Below are 19,537 nucleotides of genomic sequence, written 5' to 3'. Positions count from 1 at the left end.
AGGTTTCTGGGTAACACAAACCATGTGATGGGTCCCTTTGCTTTCTCCCTACCATGTAAGGAACAGTCCTTCACCTTTCACCCCAAAATTGCTACAAGGTATAAGAAACACCCCTCCCTTTTGTAATTACAGATGCTTCAGCCTTTGCTTTTTTATAGAAAGCTTTGAGCTGAAATTCTGCATTGTGGGGGTTACATATACATATATATATATGTGAAATATTTCTATATATACACATATATATACGTATTGTCCCCGCCCTCCCCCCCGCCCCCCCGCTCCATTCTATTACTTCTTTGCTAGAGGGAGGGAAAATGTCAACATCAGTCGATTGCAGAGGTTTGTCACATTTATTTTTCTCCTCCCCGGAGCACTTAGGTGATTGGTTTTGGTCCATATTCCAGCAGTTAATAGCCACTCGCAGGACTCGTTGTGAGCCCAAGCTATGCTGGGATAATATCCCAGCCTACACGTGAAGGGTGACTCCTCTTCATTTGACAGGTATGTGTAGTAAATTCTTTTGGTAGCTTCAACACATTTCCCAGTGGCAGCACATGTAAATTGATCCGAGCAAACTGGAACCCTTGAGCAAATCCCTTCTGTGTTGCTATTGTTTTATGCGATGTTATGTCATGAGATTTGCACAGAAAATAAGAGCGCTCTATTTCCATAGGAAAGCCTTCCAAAAAAAAGCATAATCTGATGTCTTGTCCTATGTGAGATAAGGAAAGTCAAACTGCATGTTTATTAGGGAAAAAGACCAACAAAAAACTCCCCAAAACTGAAACAAACCAAAAAGAAAGAAAGAACTCAAGGGAGACTTGGTAGGAACAGTGAAGTAGTGCATAAGTCCAGGCTTTCTCCTCTTTAGTTTTCTGCCAGCACCACTTCTGCCTGTTAGTTTGTTTTGTTAAGGTGCTTCAGGTCCTGCGTGGTCTTCAAGCTAAGCGGCGACCCCAAGTACTGCTTCTGGGTTGTTGCTTCCCCTCCCAAACTGTGCCAGCCATCTGGGCAGATGTTTCTCCCATGGACCCACAGAGGCGGTGCACCAGTTCCCTTCAGCACTCATCTTCTTGGTATATTTGTTCATCCAGTTCCTGGGATTCAAGGTGCTCGAGGCGGTCTGTTCGGCCACTCATAATCTCATCTGGGGTCTTCATGAACCTGCAAAACAGAGAAACAAGTGGATTTCCCAGTGGCCTCAGCTTTTATCTTCATCAAGACATTGAGGCCCCTGAGCTCTACAGCTTCCAAAATCATCTTTGCTGTATCCTCCCAATGATTTAGTATTTCCCAGCTTCTCCCCCAGCCTACTGGTGTCTTCCCTCCTCCATACCTGGAAAGGAAACAAAAAAAATCACAGGCATTTACCCCTGCTCCTTCAAAGTCCAAAATTGTACCAAACCCCATAGTCTTTTCCAAAGAATGACATTTACTTCTTCTCCCTCATATTATTTGCTGTTGTCATGTAAGATGATAGTATGCCACAGGTATGCTCATTTATGGTGTCTGGTGACAGAATCATTAAAGACCTAAAGGCCAGCACATTTCAAAGCAAAAGCACTTGCAAGGTGTGGAGAGGCAGAGGGCTACTCGGTTGTGCAGGCTTGTGTGTAGGTGAGTGAAGAGGAATATGAAACACCAAAGGAACAGCGGTGGAAAAAGCCAAGGACCAAGTCAGAACAAGTTCTGGGAAATGGAAAAAGCCCTGAAAGAAAAAGCTTTTGGGCTAAGGAACTGTAAGCAAAGACAGTCTCTTCCTGTGTGATTGTAGCAAGCGTAATTGTAATGAAGCAGTATCCTCTGTAAATGAATGCCACGGCTCCCAGCACTAATGTCTTGATGCAGTAAGTCTGCAGGGGGCTAGAAACAGAAACTGCCTCTGGGGAGGCACGGCAGCAGTAGGAAATGGGAAAGGACATCCACCAGCCTGCAGATCAGGTCTGCAGTCTTGATCTTTGCCAGGATGCTTTTGTGTACTACTGCAGAGACATAGCACGGAAAAGCTCTGCTTTTTCTTTCTGAATTTACGGGCATAGGAGGGGAGAGTGGCACAGGAAGGATGAAATACGGGTTTAAACACAAATCGCTTTCCTAACTCATAAGTACTTCTGGAGAAATTAGGATGAAAGATGTTTATGCTGGAAGTATTACAAAATTTCAGAGTCTTTCATTAACGATGTACTGGCTACCATTCAGCAGTACAAAATGTGTTAATCAGAGGAGCTTATTTTATTTCAGGTTGATGATATGCTCAGTATTCTTGCCCCAGTGAAAACAAAACCAACTGACAGGAGCCTCGTTACTATCACTGACCCAGAAAAATCACTGCTGAAGCTCATGGGCAAGCCTTGCCTCCTCTGCGGCCTCTGAGGTTAGAAAGCTGAGGGCTTTCTGTCTGAAAAATCTGGAGTCTCTCAGCAAACGCATAGCACAGCCTGGAACTAACCTTTTGCCACCCCTTCTAATTTTGGAAATCATGTGCACATATGCATTTAGGAAAAAAAAAAAAGGCTGTGACTCACTGCTGTGTCACTCCCATTTGTATGCTGGAAGAACGCTGCTGATCTAAATGGTGTTACGGTGGTGAAAAACTAGCATACAGAAGTGGTGAATCAGTCCCTGGCTACACTGCGAAAACGCACCAAAGCCTAAGGGCTAGACTGTGCCCTGATTTAAACACTGTGCTTGTCTTGTTGATCTTGCATGAGGATGAAACCAAAACAGAGCAATCCCACTGCTGTCCCTACCTTCTGTCTGCTCTGTCTCCTAAACCATGTGGGAAATGAACTGTACTGCAGTACTTTGGGTATTCTTTCTGGTCTGTGTTTTAAGTCATGTCAAGAAACTCAAAGCATGGGTATTTGTAATAGCATTTGATTTAATTTTAAAAAAACAACCCAGAACTACAAGCTAATGAAGAAACAGTATCTGTGACCTCTTTTGTTGCAGAAGACACTCAGGCAACCTGTTAGAAATCCCTTCTCTGACTCCATTTACTTAAAGTTCTGTACATATATCTGCAGACAACAACTGCCTGCATGTTACTTATAAAGTCACATTTCCTATTATTTCTGTGTTTGCAAGAAATAGCCAAGAAAGGCACATTAATGGCTTGATTTTTTGCAGCTGTTCTTCTTTTTCTCTTCAGATATAAATAGGTCTAAGAAAACAACATCAATAAGTTTTTATTGGGAATTGTGCAAAAAATGCTTTGTTGTTTTTTTTCCCAGTTTCCGAAGGAAATGAGGCTTATATGCTCATGTTTTATGCTCCCTGGTGACCTTTGAATCTGTTGGTCAATTTTGGGCAAGTCTAACAGAGGAACTGAGGTCTCCAAGGGTATTAAGTTTCTTCAGTTTTGAGAAAATAGGCAGCCTGGTTGATAAGAGAGGGACTCCTGTTTTGTTTGTGCCCCCACCACAGGAGAGGCTCCAAGGTAAGCACATTCACTGTTCAGCATCACAGAATTCCCATGGGGCAGCACAGTCTTCACACAAGGCCACAGCAATCCAGGCTGCTTTCCTTGCTACTGCTACTGATGGAGCAACCTTGTTTAACTTTCCACAAAAAAAATTAAAATCATGTAGTTGATTTTGCCTGTGATTCCTTCTTCCCTTCACCCTCCTTCCCCCATCTAAGTCTTCTAAGAGCTGACATAAACAAGACATTCCACAGAAACCTTTTCAGCTGTAGATAGTTTGAGTGGTAATGCAGTTCTGTTAGCTATTTAAGAAAACAAACTCCAAGACTGCCTTCCTATTGATATAATTTCCAAGCACATTACTAGATCCAGACCACTGACATCAAAGCAGTCTTTGGTCTGAGTTCAGTGCTCTGTGGGTCAGACGTACGCACTAGGATTTGCTGGTCTTGCCTGAAAAGAACTGGAGTACTCTTGCTCTCTGCCAGCTGCACTCAAGTTTGGACAAGTAACAAACTCCCTGCTTTACGCTGTTTCGGGCACTATTTCCTAAATTCTTCGTTGTATCATCCAATCTGATGCATTAGGTTTTATGAACAGGTCCCTCCTTCCTTGAAGGCAGCACTGCTGAAGACATGGTCATCAGCACTTCTCTTCTGTGATGCTGATGCACTTGAGGAAATGCCTGATCCGTGCTTAGCTTTCACTGGCAGCTGTGTCTGAGAATTTAATTTGGAGTGGGTTTTCCAGCAGTTTGGCTGAGATCACAAATCATTTAGCTAAGGTCTTAAACAAGGCGCAGCCTGCTTGAAGTTAGTGAAAAGGCTTCTGTTGACTCCACTGATCATTGAAACAGGCTCATATTTTCATAAATTGGTGCAGTTGCCTTGAAAGCTGGGAAGCACTGGTCTAGACAGCTTTTACAAATATATGCCCACTGTCACCTGTGTTATAGCTGTGGCAATGAAGTATCCCACACACAATTCCATCCTCCATCTTCAAAAACTAATAGTCTGTAGAAAGGAATGGCAAAGAAAAGAAAAAATTACCTGAACAAAAGCCTTTGTCCTGGCTCCTTCCGGATAATATTTAGTTTGTAGTAGTGGCGTAGGGCTCTGGACATTTTCTCATAAGTCATATTTGTTCTGTTCTGTTTTTTTCAAAAGAAGAAGGAAAAATGTGGAGAGATGAATCATTAAAACCTTCCTAAGCCCCAAAAGGAGTTGCAGAACTGTCACAGCTAGCTAAAGTAACCAAGTCAGTTCAAGAAATTACATGTTTCACTCTTCTGCTGTTTGCAGGCCCATCCTGCCCCTCCAGCCCTCATCACCAAATTTTTATGGGTCTCATTTCATACAGGGCAATTTAAGCAAGAAAGTCTAACAAAAATTCCAGTTGAGGTTTTTCTACAGTTTCTTGGATCACAGGTAACAAAATGCTTCATCAACCACAAGAGGAGACGTTAGATGGAGGGAGATGCTCATGCCAAGTGGAATGTGACAGGCCTGTTCTTAATGACACTACCTTTTGTAAAAGCATAAGAACAGTGGCTAATAGACTGAATCTGTCAGCAAGCCCTGCTAAGAGTGCTGTTCTTCTGGGATTCCCCTCCATTAACTAGTTAAAGCTTACAGAGCACTGTGGAGATTGAGAGCCTGTTTCTCCTCTTGTTATACAGATGTAAATCAAGAAGCCCATTAGGTTGTGCATCTGCTTCTATGACAGAGCCTCCCCTTTAGTTTGGGAGCTGCTGACCCCAAAGGCCATAGCCAGAGCACTGTGGGGTGACCGAGGTATGGCAGTGCTGAAGCTGAGTGTCATAAGGCAGAAGTGATGGGCACTGGCAGAGCTGTATGTGGGCAGACCCCATAGTACTGACTTGGGATAGCAGCATCAGTCCCTTGGGCTACGTCTACATGAAGGGCGTTTTTCTGGTACAAGGCGCACTGCTTACTACGCTGGCAAAGAAACTCCCAGCGGAGAGACAACTATACTGGCAAAGCTGTGTTTGCATAAGTATAAAGCAGCCGCCTTGCCATAGGCAAAACATGCCAAACTAGTAGAAGCATGCTTTTGCTCCGTGAATCTCCATGTTAGGAGTTCAGCTTGGCACAGCTCTGTCAGTCCAAGATCAGGCACAAGTCTGTAGCGTTGACCTGGCTTTATTAAATGAGACTGATCCGCCTGTCTAAAATGGCCCCTAAAAGCAGACCTCCTCTGCTTGCCCTGACCACAACAGGTCTGCTAAGGGAGGTCACATAAAGAGCTTCTGTGGCAATTAAACACTAACAGTGACAATGTTTTTCCTGCAAAATCTAGAGTCCACTCATTGGGAAGCCCCCTGAAATACCACATGTGCTTTTTCCATGTCTTAGTTGCTAAAAGGTCACTGCGTTTCCCAAGTGGCTAGTGGTCTGAAGCAGCTTCCGTTTTAGACACCCAACATGAGATGTGATGGCAAGGCCCAATAGTAGCATGGAGGCTGGATAAGGGCAGAACTCTCCATTCTCAGTGTTGCAGCCCAAGACCTCTAAGACTGATGCTCTTGTAAGCAATGAGTCACATGAGAAAATCTTGACCTTATCAAGATTATAGGCTATGTATACTCATACAGAATCACAGAATAGTTGGGTTGGAAGGCACCTCTGGAGATCACCTAGTCCAGTCCCTCTGTTCAAAGCAGGGTCAACCAGAGACGGTTGCTCACGGCTGTGCCCAGTTGGGTTTTGAACATCTCCAAGAATGGAGACTCCACAGTTTCCTTTGGGCAGCCTGCTCCAGTGTCTGACCACCTTCCTAGTAAAACAGTCCCACACATGGGGTCTCATGAAACGTAACAAAGGGAAATGTGAAGTCTCACACCTCCCCAGGTCATTCCTGCCCAGGTGGGGGACTTTACATTGCCCCTTGTTAACTTTCATGAAATTCCCGTTAGCCCATTTCTCCACCATGTCGAGGTCCCTCTGGATGGCAGCACAACTCTCTGGTCTATCAGCCACTCCTCCCTAGTTTTTATTTTCTGAGAACTTGCTGAGGGTGCGCTCTGTCCCATCATCCAGGTCATTAACGAACATGTTAAACCGTATTGGCTCCAGAATCAATCCCCAGGGTAACATCACTAGCGACTGGATTTTGTGCTGTTGATCACAACCTTTTCAGCCCAGCCACTCAGCCAGTTTTCAGTCTACCTCACCATATTCTTCTCTAGGTCATACTTCATTAATTTGTCTATGAGGATATTATGGGAGACAGTCTCAAAAGCCTTTCTAAAGTCAAGATAAGCTACATCCACTGTTCTCCCTGCATCCACTGAGCTAATCATTTCATCGTAGATGGATATCAGGGTGGTCAAGCATGATTTCCCTTCTGTAAATCCATGCTGACTACTCATATACGAATATACTCATACGCATATACTCATACAGATATCTCTGTACATACTCAGCCCCAAACTGCAAAAATCAGTAACTGCTTTCCAGAGGACAAAGCAGAATTACTCTCTTAAAAGGAAATACATAATCCTGCAGCATTTGGCATCTGTCACAGGACAGTGTGTGAAATTTGAATGTTGGTGCAGACAGGAACATAGACAGAAAGCTCCTGCCGAGATGTAGTATGCAGCTCCTTGTAGACCACACCTAACTAGAACATCCTTAGCATCAGGTTTCAGGAAGAAATGAGATGCCTTGAGAGAGAAGGACCGTTAATTCTTGCACTCCATGTGATTTTATAATGAAATGCATTTATAACTAAATACCTTTAAACCAAACCAACAGGTTTTCTATATGAAGAATAGGTTTTAGTGCTTGAGGCTGGATGCTTTCTATTTCTAATGTGTGTAGAATGAAAGATTACAACTTTCCAGCAGTATTTTATATGCACGTTTTCTTCCTTTTTGCCTTGTTTTTAAGTGAATCCTGTGATGTTACAAGAGGTGAAGTGCCATAGGAAGAAAACTGCATTGCTTCCTTACCTTGTGGTTTCCCCACAGCCGGGCCAGCCCGTTGGGATCCACTATCCGAAATATTTTGGATTCCTTATCTTCCCATCGGATGAAATTTTCGTACCGGCTGTCAGAAAGCAGCTGATAGACATAATCCCAGAGCAACCTACAGTCTGTGAAGAGAGGAGCAAGAAAATATTGACATTTTTCCTTGGGATTAATTCTGGAAGGTTTTGGGTGGATGTGTAGTGAAAGGACAGTTGGGATCAGGGCTGAAACAGCTGCTGCAATCTGAAATGCAAATGGCTTGGCTGGTATTGACTGATGTTTGCAAAATGTACTGGAATATACAGCCTCTTCTGATGCATCCCAGTCCTGACACTGACTGAGCACCTTTATCACATTAAAAGCTGCGTGAGATGACCTGCTGATCTCAGTTGTGTGTTTATTGTTGTACTGATGCACATAAAACTACCACTGTTGGCCCTGATACTATTGCTGGCTGTTTCAGTGGGGAAATCAAGAATCTTGCAACCTGCTCTCTCTCCTTCAGGCTGCCCCTTTCTGTGCAAACATGAGGGGTCTAAAGCATGGGCAATGTTACAGATTTCCTTTGTATGCTCCATGCAATATAAAATTGACACCTTCTACCATTTTTTAATTTGCTTTTTGTTTTATTTTTTAAGGTTCCTGAAAAAAACCCCAAGTATTATAATTACTCGAGTGCTATTGAGAGGTTAAATACTTTCTATTTGGATAATTGAATTCAAATTTCCTCTTGGCAAACACTCCTTAGGTCGCTAATTAAAGGTCTAACAGATACTTAGGTTTTAGTTTAGTGTTTTGCAGTTTCATGGCAGTCTCTTGAGACCGGGGAAGCCAAGAGCTGAGCTGCTCCTACTTCCTGCTTGCAACGTGTGTGTGCGCAGCACAGCATAATAACTGGCAACTATGAAATACAGAAAGTGAATTGCACAGAGCTGGGGTTTCTGCTGCTATCAGAAACAACAGGGGTTTTATAGCTCAACTGTCCAGATCCCTCAGATGGCTGTATAGTTGCATTTTACTTCGAAAGCAAAACCAACTCTAAGCCATGGCTTGTTAGAGTGGTTAAAGCCATCTAGCTTCTAGGTGCAAAAATGGATTCTTGTCAACCTGTCTTTCTATTCCTGTCTGTCTGGGGTTGGTACATTTTACCATGGGGATGATGACATGTTCAGCATGAGAATATAAAATGCTTTTTGAAAAGGGATGTGAATAACACATTTAATGAGCACACCTGAAATGGTTAGAGATATTAACATTATTGATGGCATTTCCCATTTTCAAACTGTAAAGAGTATCTCTGAAACCTGTAGTCTCTAAAACCAGAGCTTAGTTTGCCAGTGCCCTTACCATAGACTCTCCCTACCAGTCCTATGGAGAACAAAGCATTTTGAAGAGATGACATCTGGCAAAAATTGAAGGTTTCTGTTCTAGCTGAAACCTACCCTGATGGTCACCTCATCCATGACATCTACAAGAGGACGAATGTGAAAGGAAAGAGGCAGTCAGATTTTTTGTTTGGAAAAACCTTATTTTCATTAACTTTTTTCACAAAAAATGTCCATTCCCATTTGAAATTTTTCTGGGTTTTAATTTTAAAAATGAAACCAATGTCCATTTTTTTCAGTCATGGATGCGAACGCTGTTCAGTGATAGCTTCCTCCCTCCCACCCAGAATAAGGTACCTGCAGCTGGGACCAGGACAGAAAATAATTCTCCTCCATATGCACTTGCCAATGACCAGCCTAGATGGGTCCCTTCTTGGCACATGGATGCAGACAAGTCTTCCTTTCGCTGTCCCCACACCCCAAGCTGCATACATAGCCCAGCTGCCTACCCCACGGCTGTGGATACCAAGGAGGTAGCTGGCTGCAATTCAATGCTGCAATGCCAAACACTGCTGTGGCTAACCCCTTGTGCAGCTCTGGGCACAAGTGACTTCCCCTGGACTACACGGGAGGTCTGTAGAAGAGCGTGAAATTGAAAATCTCAGACTAACACTTTAATTTCTGTCATATTTTCTCTTACAAATTCATAAAACCCAGTTTTTCCATCACCTTTTCATCAATAATTTTTCAGACACACACACACTTAGTCTCTTAGACATGCGCATATTAGAAAAAACCTTCTTTTCTAGACTTCACTTACAAGGAACAAGGGAAGGGAGATTATACTGCTCTATTGTTTTGTGCCTTTTAATAATGTGGGAGGTGCTCAAGTAATAGTGTAGTAAGGGCCACATAAGTGGTTCCTTGACACACATGCAATTCATTCTCAAACTCTTTCAATGAAAGACACTATAGAAAATTATTTTTTAGTGCAAGAACCTTAATTAAAAAAAAGGCAACAAAAACTTTAACGGTCTCTTTTTTATTTTCCTTTTCCTTTGATTCCTCTAGCTCTGACTCCCCAGGGCATATTTTACCAGTTGATCAGAGTTGGTAATACTGCTGCGTTCCAAAAACTACCATTTTTTTTTTCATCATCCTGTGTAATCTGTGATAACTTCAACAACAAAACCTGCATAGTCTATGTTGACAATTCATGCTGAATTCACTGTTAGATCAGCTTTTCCCAAAGATGTCCATGCTTTCTTTCTGTCCAGCCCTTCATTAAAATCACTGTAAAGGTGATGTGATTCCCTAGGTCAGCGGTGAATCGTTGATCACGACCATCAGTGGGCAGTACTGGGCTAAACACCTATGGTGGGCTCAGGCTGGCCCCACCTCATCTGCAAGAGAGGTCTGCCTTGGTGGGAGCAGTTTCAAATTGGAAAACATTCACTTAGCTGATATTCGTCAAGGAAAAAAAGAGACACTTTCTGGCCAAGGCAGGAATTTATTAGAAACCTGAGGGAAGAGAGGAAGGACATGTGGGTCTGTTGTGAACCAGAGCTTTTGGACTGTGCTGGAAGTTTGCTGAGGTGGTTGGCTGGCGTACAGCCCCATGAGGAGAGCGCTGCAGGAATTCGGCATCCCAACATCAGTCATTTGGTTTTGCTTGTGCCACTACTGCTAGTCCTGGAAGGAGTGGCCCTCCTTGGGGTCAGCTGGAGGGACGGTGCTCCCGCAGAGGCAAGTCAGTATCACGCTCTGTCATATTCTTGAACATGCAGCTTGGGGCAGACACCCTCTGATTATAGTAACTTACAGCTAATATTTACCGTTCTGCAGAGACATGATTTATCCTAACTTTACTTTCACCTCATTATTTGCAGTATGTGATATTATTTTTAATGTGTAGTATATTGCTGTAACTATGCTCTAGAAAATTTCCAAGTGTATACATACAACTCTTACTGATGCGGATGGCAGACCCCTAATATCCTCTCTACAGTGGCCCCTGAAAGAATTTCAAGGAGCTGATGGCTCCTTGACAGCTTACTGGAATTGCACATGCAATGTGCATTGCACTGTGCCAGGGCTGCACATTCATCTCAGTGCAGCTAGCAAGTCAAACCTAATGGCTTTGGTTATTTTCCATTGGCTATCATTATTTTCCCCACACACACGCACTGTGCCCCCCTCCTTCACAAAACCAAGAAAGCACAAAAAAATTCAGCCCAAGATGTCTGGGTGGCAAATTATGGGACTAGCAACAGAGCTTCAGACTCTGAGAAGAGGTAGGATTCCAGTGCAGATTTGTTTTTTGTTGTTCACTTAATTTTTAGAATGGATTCAGGCTAAGCTTGAATATAAATATTCCGCAAATGAGAAGAACTCAGATCTTCATCTTGAGATCTTCACAAGAAAAGTCCCAAGTGATCAAGGGCCCCATCCCATATTCTAACTGATTGAGCTGCTCAGACTTGCAGAGGTATTTAGTAGGCTGGTGGAATTTGCAAAAAAACCCCAACCACCCAAGTATCTTAGACCTCTAAATCTCTGTTTGTTTCAAGAAGAACATTGAAAATTCTGCTTGGCTCCTACAACCACTTAAAAACTCATCTTCAAAAGTTACCCTTGTCTATCAGTGAATTTAGGTATATGACTGAGTTGCAATGATTTAATGAGCTGGCATGCATCAATACAACTGTGGCAACTGTGTCTCCAGCCGATGCAAATAGGAAATAAAAAGCATTAGCTTTAAACACCAGTAGACAAGATTTAGGCTCACTGCATTTCTTCTCACATCTGCTGAGAGCTATAAGCATGCACACTGTTAGCTATCATGGACCACCTGATGCTTGGCAGCACAATTTAGTTAAATGTATGACCTCCGTTTGTAGAGTACCGAAATCAGTTTGCCTTCTTTCAAGTTTCACATGGGAGACCTTTAGGAATTTGAGCATAGGCATTCAGTTGTTTTTTTTTTTAATCACAAATGATTTACACCCTGGGCGTCTTTCTCAACAGGTTGCACGGTAAAAAAAATACAAGGTTCTGGAGGGGTCTCCCTGCCTGATGGAGGAGCAGCAACTAAATAATCTGCCATTATTAGTCCAGTAGAGACCATCTTTAATAGGACAACAGATCCCACAGGTCAAAGACTACCTGATAACTCTCAGCAAGTGTAACGAATTTGGAGCATAGTAAAGCCCATCTGGAGTAAACTGCAGCCTATGAAACTAGTGAAAACCCAAGAAGAGGCAATGCTAGAAAACGCGACTAAAAAGAGCTTCTCCACTGGGAAAAAAGACACCTCCACAGAAGGCTGGTGAAGACAATACAGAAAGTAGCACCCTCCAGGAAGGTCAAAGCTGTTATATGCATTTTCAGGAAGAATGGAGAAACTGAGAGAGGGACTTGTATGTGGATGGTTGTTTTGCAAGTGTAAATCACTCGTTTGAGGGAAGTCTGGATGGTGTGAATGACTCCATGAAGACTAAATCACTTCCTTGGCTGTCAGAAGGCCTCCAAAGGAGCAGACACATGGAGGGGGGACTCTCCACAGGGTGTGTGTTGGCTAGCGAGTGATGGCAACAAAGCACACAGATGTTGTTGAGGCCCAGCAAGTTTAAAAAGTGTGGCAGATTCAACAGGGGAGTTGAGTCAGGGCTGGTACCTGAACTGTTTGGGCATGCTGCAATTTCCTGCCTTTTGGCTAAAATAAGCTTACTTAGAAAGTAACTATGTCTCTGTAGCACAAGGAAACATAATTTCCCCCTAACTAACTAACTAACACACACACACACACACCACACACACACACGTACTTTTTTTTTTAAAGTGAACTCAGATGGTTGAACTTTGTACAATCTGAAGGTAAAGGGATTTAGCTGTGGAGAGAACTGAGACTGAGAGGCTTTAAGGTGATGTGGTATCAAACAACCTAGCCAAAGTGGGAAGGTGGTGAACAGGTCCAGCAATGCAGTAGGACTCCTGAAAGCAGGCATTTCCATGTCCCACCATTTTCTCAGCTGTATTGCTAGGCAAGACTGAACTACGTAATTAGCTGGGAATTAGGGCAAACTGTACCTTCAAATGGAAAGGCATGGCTACAACTTTATTCCTGCAGATAATGCTTCTAGAGGGATTTTTATAGTTATGCACAAGGTAGTGATAAGGTGTAGAGTACTCAGCTGGCTCTCCAAATGTCCCCCCTAAGCACTGCCCTACATGTGCAAGAGGCAGCAGTTTCACACTCCTGCTAATAACAGCCATGTATTGTACAGTCCTGAGGTCGGCAGAGCTACAGTAAAGCCTTGGGGGCTGCCTGCCCGCTCAGTCTCATGGCTGCTGCTTGGCTGCCAGGGTTGACACCAGGCACAAGAGAAATAGGCTGCTGCACAGCCCTGGAGACAGTGGGGGAGAGATGGCAGAGCACTTGGGGTTTGAGGAGTAGGAAGAAATCTCTCCCATAAACAGCAATTGCTGGCTTTAAACCCCACTGGTAGCAGCGAGCTTGCCTCTTCACTCTAGTTTTAACCCCTCCTTTTACACAGCAGAAGTGCCCAAACCTCAGCCACTCCTCCTTCGGATGGTAAAACTCAATTTCTCTTCTCCATTTGAAAAGCTCTGTTTACTGCCCACACTTACAGCACTGCTTTGGTAATGTTACAAAAAAGAGGAGACTGTAGTATTGTCATTAAGAATCCCTTGTGATGTCAAATAGACACTGTGTGAGTGGAAGCATGTATTATAGATTCTTCATTTCAAATATCCTTTATAGGTACAGTCTTCTGAATATACACCTAAAACACACTGGCATATAAATACTTCCTAATGGCTACATGACACCAATACATATATCCCATAGAACTGAAATACTATCGCAAAATGATCTATAAATTAAATATCAGGACCTTAGGTTCCTAGTATTTTGACACTTGTCCAGACATTCTCTAGTACCATTTGGCCAAGGTAGACACAAGACTGGTAGTCCTGATGTTGCAGTAGTGAAAGGTCTTACATCTGTGCTCCCTTAGACTAAATAATGCTGTTAACAGTATAGCCATACGTATGCTAAAGACCTCTTTTGTTCAGAATATAACATTCCCCTGCCCTGCAATTTTTCCTAAAACACACACTGCATCTGAGACCCCTGCTGTTTAAGTGAGGCCCATGGTGCAGAAGTAGAGCTGGCCCTCTTCATGTATCAACTAAAATCCTCTCTTAACCACAGAAATGTTTTGCGAGACCCACCCACATCTTGCACTGAAGATCATTATACAAAATGCATTTGGTCTGGCTGATGACTGACTTGGAAACTAACATGGCTTCACAGAGGAAGAGATCGTGCCAAAGTAGCATTGTCATACTCCCTCTGACATCAGCTGAGGCCTTACCCCTTGCTGAGTAGGTTAGCCCAAAATTTCTCAGCATGATATCATTTGACTTAAATGGTTCTGTGATTTCTACCAGCTGAAGAGTTCTCCCAAGCTCGGGCCCCTTTATTTTACAAGGTGATTTGTGCTTCAGCTGCATTTGTTCACAGTAAAGCAAACAGCGGCTGTTCACAACTGAGACTAATGAACAGAACTTCTCTAGAAGTTCTCTGGTACTCTGGTTTCTGTAAGCACACCTGAAGTGTGGTTAGGATAGCTAACGTGGTGATGCTCATGGTATCAAAATGCTGAACTGGTAAAATTCAGCTGGCCATAGCTACTGCGAGAAGAAGGTCCTGATCTCCCTTCCATTTTATCCTCCCTCCTGCTGCTTACCTTGTGCTGGCTCTGTTGTTAAGATTTCTCCGTGAACTGACTTAAATCACTTAAACAGAAGAAAACAAACCCTGCAAAAAACACCAGCTGGTTTTCTGCTATCTGAGAGTGGTCAATCTGCCTGCAGGAAGATCTAGGGAATGCTAAAGCCAGCACAAAGAAGGTGGCAAGACTACACTGGCAGAGCAGGTGAGAATGGGGAGGAAAGAGGGGAGAGGCCCAGAAGGTCCTGTGGACCTTCAGCCTACTGTCTGTGATCATCCCCCTCACCTGAGAAGGTCAGTAAGTCTTTAAGAAGACAACAGTACTTTGGGGCATCTGGATTTGTTTAAACTGTAGCCAGAACCAAGAAATCACAAAGGTTAATGGCTGTTCACTTGTACGGAAAATAAAAAAGATTGGGAGAGAACTCCTACGTCCTGACTTGGTTTAGGCTTGTCATGGAGATGAGCTCTAATTGCATTTTAACCACATCTGTGCAACAGGCAGAGCTTTCTGGACAAGCCAAATGGACCTTTGGGCTATCTAAGTGGTACATGAAGCTCATCAGGCTGGCTGATACTGTTACCTGTTTCAGGAGTATGGTGAGAACTACTCAGCTAACTTGCTCTCATTACACAAATGGAGAGGGAGGAAAAATAAAGCTGGTGCAAGGGAGAGGGAAGACATATGGCTGGACCTTATCAAATCAGCTCCTGTATCCTTGCTGAAAGCCTTTCCTGTAGCAAAAAAAAAACCTGGGAAAACAACAGACAGTACACTGGGAAAAAAAGAAATGCTACAGTAGGATTACTGCTGTGTTGAGACACAATCCAGCCTCAATACCTATCTAATTCTATGACATATTTATTTTAGCAGACAAAACAAGGAAAAAGTACCCAAGTCTCATGATTAAGGGGTTAAATGGCTCTGAGGACTGGGGGAGCATTGATCCTGAGATGGAGCAGTCCTGCTCATCCCTATATGGTAATCCGTGTCCAGGTTACTGAGGGAAGAGTTTTCTTTCCATGACTGTTGGCCGCTGTTGGAAGCAGGATGGTAAGCTGGTACACTAAAGCCAATGTTTCTATGTGGAGAAACCTCTTGACAGACAACTGTTTGTTCAGCTCAGTAAATTCAAACTGGGGCTGAGGAAAGAGGTTGCCAGATCGCACAATACAACCGTTGTGTGTTGCTTCTGTCTTGTACCCAAATGCTGAGTGCGAGATTGGGTAGAAGAAGAGCAGAAACCTGAGACTGTCATGCTGCAAACAGTTGTGCTGTGAGGTTGTAGAAGTAACACAGAAAGACAAGGTCAAGGTCTGTCTTCGGCAATAAAAACGTGTAAGGGGAAGGAGGATCCAAAAGGTTCATATCCCTCATGTGGTTGTAGAAAAGAGCACTCAAATCACAAAGAATAGGTAATGGATGGGCCAGAGACAGTTTGATAGATGAAGATTTTGCAAGCTCAAGTCTGTTGTATTAAAAAATATCTTTTTTCTTCCCCTGTCCTGTTCTCCAACTCCATCCCCCCATCCCCACCAGACAGACAGGTATTTCCAGTATTAGCTTCAAGTGTTGTTCTTTTCCTGCTCCACCACAATGGTAGAAAGCACTCTTCCATTTATCTTACTAAAAAATCCTGCCTCTGATCCTCCTGTGGCTTTTCCTTACCTTTATTACTCATGAAGGGCAATGATTAGGAAGAGGGAAAGAAATTCAACCTCTGGCTGTTCACATGCACATCCTACAAACACCTCACAATCACTTTGACTTCAGAAAACTGGCCAAACACTTTAATGATGGGAATTTAAGAATTAAAGATGAAGCTTTATCTTCCAAATTGCTCTTTAGAGAAGCGGGCAAAAGCAGGGGTGACAACTACAGCAAAAGCATTCCCAATAAGAGTAATAATTTTTGACCCAACAATGTGAGAATCTCCAGTATCTTCTGCCACAGGCTCAGTTCACCCTCAGGTTTATACTTCTGTTTTGGTTTTTTTTTTTTCAACAGCTGAAAATCATTGTAGGAGACTACTGCCCAAGAACCTCACTTCTGTGCTCCATCAGAAAGCCCAGAGCGCTCTGAGAGATGTGAGCGTGGCTGGAAGACACAACTCCTGATGCATCTTCCCAGGAAGCCTCTCCTGAAGGGACTTCATAAGCTGTAAACTTGCAACTTCTGATAGGCCCCTTGCAGAAAACTGAAATGTGACCTCCCCTTCTTGGGGTTAAGTCTCCACACTTAAACATAGCCAAACTCTAACTTCCTTCCTTCCCTTCCCTCAACAGAGTTGGAAAACAGTAGTCTTATCAGTTTAAAGGTATGCATGTGAATTAGCATAAACTGATGCAAACTTCTGTATGCCACTTCTAACTGATTAGTACTAAAACCAGACTTAAATAGGCCTGTCTCTGAAGAGAGTGAAGTGTAGTGTCAATGCAGTCAACACTACAGTGTATTTTCCTGGTTTAACTAAGAGGGTTCAAAGTGATGCAAGTTTGCTTTGTAGAAGAAAATCTGAATTACGGACACAACTCTAGCCTGAAGAAAGTGTGCAATACACAGGGAAATTAAGGGGCTTGGTTTCATTAAAAGGTGAGTTTCTTAAAAAACTGATTAACATCCTGCTGACCCCAATGGAGGCTGAGGGTAGTCTGAACCCACTTATCACATCTGCCTAGCCATAGCATGTAGATGCTGCACTACAGGAATGAGAAGGATGAAATCTAAATGACTGAGCTTTCCTATGGCTTGGTCAGTCCTGGCTTCTGAGTGGATCAGAACAAGCCCTGACTGCAATTTCTGCTCCTGTAACTGTGCAGTAATTACAGAGGCGGCTGTAAAGCAAGACACTTCACAGAAAATCTGCAACCACCTATCCGAGCTATTGCCATTCAGCTATTGCTTGAGTGTCATTAGTTAAATTGGCAGGGAAGGCACACTTTCGTGCTGAAATTAATTGTTAATGCCATGTTAAGAAGACTCTCAAGGTTATAATAAAAACTTCTCCTATGAATATGAACTCTATGAGCTTGACTCTCATCCATACTTCAGTCTCTTTATAGTAGTCTGGCTTTCCGCATTGGGCTTAATTTTGGGCTTGAAATTGATGTGGCATATACTGCAAATGTAAGAGTGTATATGACTGCAAGGGCAAGTGATTAAACAAGGCCAGTGACATTATCATTGTCATATCCAAATGGGAGTGACAGGCCATGCCTACACCAAGATTCCCAGGTTCTTTCACAGCTCCAACCTGATTGTATGGGCTGCTGTCCTACAGGAAGGAGGGTTAGCTGCCCGGAAAGCAGGCACTGAACCCCCACCACTTACAACTTAGCATGCTGAAGTGAACCACTGTTCTGGTTTCCTGTAGTTTGCCAGGCTGTAACTTCTAACTGTTCAGCTGCTGAGACGAGGTGTGTCTTGTCACAGCTACCCCCAGACAAAGTCTGTGCTTCACAAAAGCCCACCAGTCAGTACCATGCTATCAAACCCTGCTGGGATCATGCCTCATGACAGTGGTGAAGATAGCCTTGGCAGTCTCAGGCACGTATACAGGTAGGCTCCTATGGTATTAGTAATGATAAGTGCTGTCTTAAAAAAATAGAATACCTCTAAGGAAGCATATGACAAAAGCTAAGTCTTTACAGCTCGGTTTGTCAGCATTCGCCCTCTGCAAAGCAGGACACAGCAATCATTTCCAGTTTAGATAAGAATTCACCACAGTGAAGCTCGTGATGCAACTTTGGAAGGGGGGATAGTAATGAATCAAACAGTGATGCACTTCACTGGATAGATAGTAAGCTTGAGGGCTGGCGCATACAGGGAACCTGACTGGCGCAGGCTCTACCCAATACCAAGTGCCACAGCACGTCTGTGTGGACGTGCCTGTCCACATAAGTGACTTCCTTGTAGAAGGTGGTTTCTACTTATAAAGCAGTATTGTCATTCTGGAATAAAGTCACTTACCAACCACCAAATGACTGTATGAGGGAATTAGGTTCAAGCCTTTACTACTAACACCCATTGTGCTCACTGCCTTACACATGTAGACAATTCATAACCAACCCCCCTCCCCCCCCCCAAAAAAAAAAAAAGACCAGACTGATTTGGGTTCAAGAATCCGAGTTATTGTCCCAGTAGTGGATGGGCACAGTTGGGCAGGTTCTGATTTTGCTTGGAGGATCTGACTGCAACATCAACACAGAAGTGGCTGTATCACAGAGACATTACGACTAGCTTTAAATACTGCAACAGACAAAAGCAGCAGCAGATAGCTCGGTGTAAGTTATGTACCCAGCCTCTCGAGTTTATGGCTAGGTCAGGTTGCTGTCATGATGAGACATCTAGTGAAGGAAAAAAACCTGGGAAATACCAGACTGAACAGTAGTGCAATTGGTTGTTCCATTTTTAAATTGGATAATACACTTTTTTAACAAATTGGAAGCTGGAAATGTGAGGCATTATAGCATAACAAAAGATGTTACTAGTCACTAGAATCTGGAAGTAAATTTAATCTACAATTTTGAGTGGGGGACTGGTCAGATGGTGTCTACCAATACACTGTACCGCATGACTTTATTTTCTATGCAGTACAGCTCTCTCTTTCCAACACCTCTCACCAACAACTCTTGAAAACACCTTTCACCTTTGCATGCCCTTCCTTTCTTTATATTTACCTTGTCTGTTTGGACAGTAAACTCTTTGGGGCAGGGACTCAAGCACAATAGAGCCTACAGATACTGCTGTAGTGCAAACACTAAAAATTACATGGAACAGAAAGCTGCATCCCTTCTGTGAGGGCTAACGGTATCAGCTACTGCAGAACTTTTAACTCCTAAGTTGTGCTTAGTTGTTGGTTTTTACCCCCTTTACTATACAGGCATAACTGTTCTTTGCCCCCTTTCCCACCCTCCCTCCCTACCACCCAGCACATGCCATTGCATAGTAACTGTGCCTGTGCAGCTATTTTGTACAGAAAGGAAAATAAACTAACGTGGTGTAATTGCATTTGCACAAAGGATTTTGGTGGTCTACC

At 43.2% G+C, this 19,537-nt stretch overlaps 1 protein-coding gene across 2 annotated transcripts in view; it reads right to left on the bottom strand.

Annotated features, from left to right (window-relative positions):
* Nucleotides 1-291: 291 nt before the first annotated feature.
* ETV6 (ETS variant transcription factor 6) overlaps nucleotides 292-19,537 on the bottom strand; it is a 141,228-nt gene continuing 121,982 nt past the window's right edge. For both annotated transcript variants that reach the window (XM_075721278.1, XM_075721285.1), the window contains exons 6-8: nucleotides 7,398-7,540; nucleotides 4,474-4,574; nucleotides 292-1,164 (exon numbers count right to left, since the gene is read on the bottom strand). In XM_075721278.1, coding sequence (XP_075577393.1) covers nucleotides 1,059-1,164; nucleotides 4,474-4,574; nucleotides 7,398-7,540 — 350 coding nt within the window. In that variant the 3' untranslated portion in view covers nucleotides 292-1,058. The remainder of the gene's footprint in view (nucleotides 1,165-4,473; nucleotides 4,575-7,397; nucleotides 7,541-19,537) is intronic.

The sequence above is a fragment of the Pelecanus crispus genome, chromosome 1 (assembly GCF_030463565.1).
Source record: "Pelecanus crispus isolate bPelCri1 chromosome 1, bPelCri1.pri, whole genome shotgun sequence".
In the NCBI taxonomy this organism is placed as follows: Eukaryota; Metazoa; Chordata; class Aves; order Pelecaniformes; family Pelecanidae; genus Pelecanus; species Pelecanus crispus.
The sequence above is the reverse complement of the archived record's forward strand: the minus strand, read 5'-3'. Positions and strand labels throughout refer to the sequence as shown.